General features: G+C 33.0%; 1 protein-coding gene across 1 annotated transcript; it reads left to right on the top strand.

Moving 5' to 3' along the window:
• Positions 1-3,109: 3,109 nt before the first annotated feature.
• LOC127095674 (guanine nucleotide-binding protein subunit gamma 2) lies at positions 3,110-5,680 on the top strand. The gene is made up of 4 exons (XM_051034327.1): positions 3,110-3,543; positions 4,884-4,936; positions 5,220-5,264; positions 5,356-5,680. Exons 1-4 carry the CDS (start codon positions 3,394-3,396, stop codon positions 5,438-5,440), a joined length of 333 nt encoding a protein of 110 aa, XP_050890284.1. The 5' UTR covers positions 3,110-3,393; the 3' UTR covers positions 5,441-5,680.
• Positions 5,681-6,988: the final 1,308 nt, after the last annotated feature.

Genomic DNA, 6,988 nt, shown 5'->3' with positions numbered 1-6,988 from the left:
GATCTTGTCAATCCCTACCAAGGGCATAGGCATCACAAAGTGAATGGTGTTAGAACAAGATTTGTCCATCCCCTTAAAAGGTTTTGATGATAACAAAGTATTTAAAGAACAAAAGGGTTTGCTAACATTTTGTTTAAGTATGCAAGATCATAAGCATATAATTAACCCTGATTGTTAGTATATGTGGAGAAGTAATTTAAAGTCTGGTTCTGATTGATGAGAACCTGAACTAGTTCATCACCTTTGAAGGTATCAGACTCTGGCCTCACGACCCAACTTCTGATGACAGCTCAGACTCTTAAGGTGTGATGAACAGTTGATATGTACACTGATTTAAAGCAGTCATGTCTAATCAAAGAGCCAGATTTCTAGACAATGTCAACTAGGGTTTTAGCTTTGCAATACTCAAGAAAAATGGATGTGACGTCTTTAGACCGTTATACCTTTTGGTTGATACCTAGTACGATGAAATATACTGAGAGCAACATTATTATTTAATGGATAAAACTTCAGACCAAAAGCAACTCTCCAACATCTCTCTTGGAATACTTCTTCACTAAGATTGATGTTGTTCAAACCTCCAATGACTCCTTTTCTATCTTTATAAAAGGAAGCTGGAGATTCAAAGGAAGGTTATAAAGATCTTAGCATAACTATGAGTTGTTTTTATAACTGTTATAGAATAAGATCTTAAGATTTCTCATCTTAGATTTATCTTAGAAATCTTAGAAAGGTTGAAAACCTTTGTGATTGTTGCAAAACTGTTATACTTTTGATTGTATATCAAAGTATTGTAGTTATCTTGTCTACTAAACATTTTGTTTAAAGTAGAAGAAGTCCCTCGCATGTGTGCTTGAGCAAGGAAGTCTTAAAACTGAGGGTTTAAGCAGAAAGTCTAATTCTAGGTAGATTGAGCAAGGAAGTATTGAACCAGAGGGTTTAAGCAGGAAGTCTTGACCATGAACTTAAGCAAAGAAGTCTCATTCGAGGGTGTTTGAGAAGGAAGTCTTAAGCAATGGCTTAATCATTTGTAATCAGTTTGATTATAGTGAAAAACTCTTGTTGAGGAAAAGAGACTGGATTACTCTCAATTGAGGAGAAGAACCAGAATAATATTTGTGTGTTGCTTGCATTTACTTTTAATCTTAATATTTTCGTTGTTGTGTTTACTCCAATGGAGAACAAGCCTCCAAAATAACAGTTCCGTCATCTTATGAAGATGAAACCTCCACTTCTGATCGGAAATGGAGGATCTGGTCGTTAGATGTGTAATAAGTTCCAATATCTTCAACATCCTTGGACACGGCGGAAGGGGTATCCATTGTCTTTTTATTCTTGGAAAAATAGTATGACAATAAGAAATTACCACCAACATCACAATCGTCAAAAGATGCCGATTATTACCCTTAAAATCTATGGCTCTATGCACCACAAACTAAGATACAAAGCCTCTCACTTCACGTGAGCAAGATTTCTAAACCACCACAACCACCACCATACAAGACTTCTTGCCGTCGTGGGTAAGCCATTGTTGATGTAAGCCCTAGAGGCCAATACTTTTGGTACTTGTATCGAATTATTTATTAATAATAAAATATTTTTTCTTTATTATGTCTGTTTAATAAAGTCTCTAGAATAACTAGCACGTTTAATGTATCAAGTGTGACTTGATCATGAGATCCCATTAAACATAAGGACATTATTCTTAAAGTATTTATAGTCAAGCTTTGTTGAGAAGTGGGATAACATTAAAGCATTAGAACTATTATATATATAGACTGATGATCACATCTCATGGATCATGGATAAGGAGTTATCAAGTCTTAAACATATGTATGAATATTATGAGTAATATTTATACTGGATTGACCTACTATGAGAATACTACATAGAATATTGTGCAAAATGTTATAAGTTATTCTCATGGTGATAATGGTGTATACCACCCTTCGACCTAAAACCACTATGGACCCTAGATGTAAAGTCGAGTGCTTTATTGCTGATCAAATGTTGCCCGTAACTGGATGACCATAAAGACAGTTGATGGATACTCCACGAAGTATGCTGGGGAACATGAGTGACCTAGATGGAATCTGCCCATCCTGAGTAACAGGATAAATGTCTAAGAACCCAATATTGAACTGAACAAGGATGACACAGTCTATGCCTTGTGTTCAATATAGACATAAGGACAAAAGGGTAAATTGTACACACAAGTATTATCACAAAAAGGGATTTGTCACATCACATGACATTTCCGTGTCTTGGGTAGCAGTGATGTGTTGCTAGATACCACTCACTGTCTATTATGTTAAATACGCGATTTAATATAATTGTCAATGTTGCGAATGTTTCATCACCGATCATGCCCATTCGTAAGGATCACTAAAGGAAATTTTTTAATTTCCACTACATTTTGGATCGCAATTTTTCTTCAGCTATAACCACCATACATCATTATATACCTACTAAAACCTCTAAATTTCAATGCTCTTATAGAGATAACATGCACACCTATACTTTTTAACCAATACACAATTCATTCTCTTTTAAGATATTAAATCAATGTTTCAATAATATTCATACGTCACACAAAATCAATAGATCAATACAAATAAGATACAAATAAGATGTGTGGATATATGTTTCTTAATTCAAGGTAGTGCAGTAGTCATTTCCGCCAATCTCTCAAGTTCCTCCCTTTCTCCAACACTCAATGCTACATATTTAGGATGCTCAACAAATATTTCCAAACTTTCTTCCATCCTCCTTTGCAACTTTAACTATAGCCATATAGGGACTATATATATAAATATTGTGGTAACGCCTACAATGTTTCCCCATAGTTACAATATCAAATAGATTGATCAAATTTTAAATTTTTTATAAAATAATAACTTATTCTACTTATATTATAAGAGAGGAAATTTAATTTTCAAAATTTATTAAATAATGATAATTGAATTAATTTAAAAAATAATTTTGTTGTTATAAAAAAAACTCCTAAAATGGTACATTATTTAACAAAAATAACATTAAATAGTTATTTATAAGAAAATGACAAGAACATTCAACTTAAATTCAACAGCCGTTAAATCCAAAAAAAAAGGAAAAAGCTTAGCTTGACATAATTTGAAATTGAATTTAGACAAGTGCGCACCGCAACGTAGGGCACAACTAAAAAGAGAGAAAAAAAAGAAAAGTCCCTTTTTGAAGAATAAAATTGGAAAGCAAAGCATTCTCGTCTCGAAAGAACCGTGACTGAAGAAAACAGCTTCATTTTCTTTTCTAATTTCTATCTACTAAACGCTAATGCTGAATTCTTTCTGAATACTCTCAGATCTGCACCACAAATTTGCTTGTATGAAAACTCTTGAAACTTGATACTTTCTTATGGCGTCTGAAACGGCGTCGTCCGCGGACGAGGAGAAAGAAACCCTTGTTTTTTCAGCTGCAGTTGAAGGAGCTACAACGGATAAAAGAGGCAAACATCGAATTCTTGCTGAATTGAAGCGTCTTCAACAAGACACTAAGTTTCTTCAGGTTTCTTAGATCTTGTTGATTTTGATTTTATCGCTTTCGTGAATTTCTTAGTGTTTAATGCCGCAAGAATTTGTTGCCCTAGTTAAGAATTAGAGAGCAATGTGTGTTTATGAAGTTGAGAAGAACTCAATTTTGATGCATAATGCATGTGTTTTTGTTTGGTTACCAGTGTTGTCAATTGCGGTTAGAGGGAAATAGTATATTGTTAAAATTCTGCTATGCTAGTATGCAGTGATAGTGCTATACTGCCGTTATAGCAGCTATTTGACCACATTTTATACTAAATAGTGCTATAGTGCTGCTATTATTGTCCAAATTTTGCTACACTATAGCGGTATAGGGCTGCTATAATGGCGGTTTAATATCATTGGTGTAAACGAACATAGGCTTAATGGTTTAAGCTTATTGGAATATTGGTTGGTTGTCGCGGTATTAAAGTTTCTTTGTCTGCCACGTGGTTTAGAGTTCGTTCGTTCGATTCCTGCTGTCATTGATGCGATAAAAAAGTTAATGTAATAGTTGGTTAAATTATAGCAGGTGTATCTTTTGAGTAGATATGCATGGTTTCTTCCATTATATATTGGGAAAGTTGAAACACATCCTGTACGATATGGTTTGTTCTTACGAGAAATAGGCAGTTGATAGAAACTTCAGAGAAAGTTGTAATATAGGAGAGCAAAATTCAAAATAATTTAACTTATAGCGGAGGATAATTTGTGTCATGTACAGTGTAGTCAAGATTGAGTGCTGAATCATAAGATCGTAAGATCTTATGTGTCAAGGATGCATGAGAATGCTATGATTAGAGAAAGATCGTTTTTGTTGATGGTGTGGTCAAGATCGAGCTTTTTGAAGCAAGATCGTAAACGAAAACGTGCCGGACCTTTTTTTGGGCCTGAATTATAATTTTCATATTTTTCTGTATGCGTGTGTATTATATAAGAAATTACCATTTTCCCCTTTGATAGGATCTTACATGCCATGCTAACAATCCGAGTTTTACAATCTTCCACAAGCCGACTGATCCTACTTAAGATGTTGTGCTTGACTACATTGGTCATGTGTCTATCTGACTTCCTAGCAAAAATTCACGTGTTTCAGTTATTAAGTTCCCAAAATTTGTGTTTCTTGATTCTTGTCATGGAAGTGAGTAGGAGTATTTAGTAAGGGTTATGTTGCTTGTCTTTTCTAATTGCTGAAATCAACGTTCCGCAATTTTGCATGGTTACGTGTTTTCTTGCAGGTTAAGCCTATAATTAACTGCTTTTAAAAGTCAGTCATCTCTATTATTGTATTCCTGCATTTATTGCTAATCATTTTCTTTTCCTAAATATTTTCAGGAAGAATTAGAAGAACTCGAGAAAACAGAAAACGTGTCGGCTATATGCAAAGAGTAAGTACTGACATAACGATTGTTCTCTCTTCTGTGAAAGAAGATATTGGAAAATACTAAATAGTTATTTATAGTTCAAGAGAGAATTATATGTTGTGTTATTTGAAACATCTTATATAGAAAATTCTTGTTGGGTTGGCCCATTGACCCTTCTTTCCACATTGGGGATGAATGCACCAAGCAGTTTTTTTCTTACAGTTGTCAAAATGCCTATCTCGTTATGAGTCAGTCTTGTGCAACAATATGTTCTAAGGCTTAAACAATTTTACTTGGCATAGCGCAGATTGCTACACAACATGGATAGTAGACCCGATCCACTACTTCCAGAGTAATTTCTATTACTTACATCTTTACTTTGTATTCATTACGATTATTTATCGTAGGTTTCGAGAGTAATCATCACTTTTCTTTGATTACAGAATACATGCACCTGTAAACCTCTTATGGGATAGATGGTTTGAAGGCCCTCAGGACGCGCAAGCATGTAGATGTTGGATACTTTGATTTAAAGCTGTATGTCAATTGCATTGTACTGCAAATAGGATGTGAATGTTACTACTGCACAAAAGTGAGACTCTGGATCTGAAGAAAATGCTCAGTGGCATTTTATACTACACACACTAATTCTTTAATGGCATCATTTTGTGTTATATTAGAATAGTTTATGCATCAAATACTGTCTATCTGTAATCAGTAATCACATTAATTTACTGCATTCAATTATAACTATCATTATTTGTGCTACATAGAGTGTGTTTGAGATTCAAAGCCAAACGGCGCCTTTGTGGTACTGGTAACTTTTATTTGTGTGCATGAGTCAACCAAGAGATTATGGCTTTTGGTGCTAAATGTTAATGTGCCTGTGTTGAAGTAGCTTTAGAAAGGCCTGACTATGGTTTGATGAGTTATCAATTAAGCATTTAAGCCTGAGTGAGAATGAGATTTTCTGGCAGAACTTGTAAGGCTTGGGAAAGCAAAGAACGCTCATTATCCCTCATTTCTCAAGTACTAAATTTGTAATGATAGATCTTGTAATCATGTTGTTTTCTGAGCTCTCGTTATGTTCCATTTAGCATGCCTCATATGTAGCTTTTCTTTTTTAGCTTCCCCTCTTTCACTCATCCACCAAATTGTTTTCAGGTGTATCTTTAAATGGTTCATGTTAATAATGCTCAAGACTTACTTGAAGCTAAGGGTTTAGAGAGTTAAGTTTATATCACTAAGTAAATCACATCAAAATTATTGATGAACCTTAAAGGGAAATATAATCAATAGGTGTATTGAAAAATAATTGATGAGTCGACAAAGGGAAATATAATCAATAGGTCATTGCAGCTGTATTATTGGTAATAGTTATGAATTATTACCCTACTCCTTTCATTCCTTACCATATAAAAAAATGATTTATTTATTTATTTATTTATTGAGTATATCTGAACTACATTGACCGAAATCTTGGTCACTCGATAAGAAAAGTGTAAGCATCATAAAGAAAGGGAAATGAAACGGACCAGAGAGTAACAAATTCTATGGCCTAAAAACTTATTTTAACTTGTCATCCCAAATTTATATCGGACACTCCCATGTTTATAGTATTTTTTATATTATATCCTTTTTTAAAAATCAATTCTTTTACAAAAATTATTTGTTTTTATCAAAAATTTGAAATATGTGTTGGAATTTTTTTGAACATTTTATTTCTTTTACCGAAATTTTCTGTAAAACGATAACTTTTTAAAATTTTTTTTGAAGAATACTGAATTTTTTTAAAAAAAAAAATCCAAAAAATTCAAAAAAAATTTATACTACTGAAAATTTCAAAATTTATGGTAAACTACATAATTTTTTAAAATTTTCGATAGACTACATCATTTTTCAAATTTTTTTTAGTGTTAAGTTATTATTTTTTATTGAATATGAACTATCGAAAATTTTATTTTGGTTGGTTGAAACTTTTGGAATAACATGGTACTTTTACACATTTGCAGTAATATTGCATATTCAAGAAAATTTTAGAAATTCCGGTATATCAGAAATTATAAATACACTATC

The sequence above is a fragment of the Lathyrus oleraceus genome, chromosome 6 (assembly GCF_024323335.1).
Source record: "Lathyrus oleraceus cultivar Zhongwan6 chromosome 6, CAAS_Psat_ZW6_1.0, whole genome shotgun sequence".
NCBI classification, from domain to species: domain Eukaryota; kingdom Viridiplantae; phylum Streptophyta; class Magnoliopsida; order Fabales; family Fabaceae; genus Lathyrus; species Lathyrus oleraceus.
Note: the sequence above shows the minus strand (reverse complement) of the source record. Positions and strands in the feature narration are given on the sequence as shown.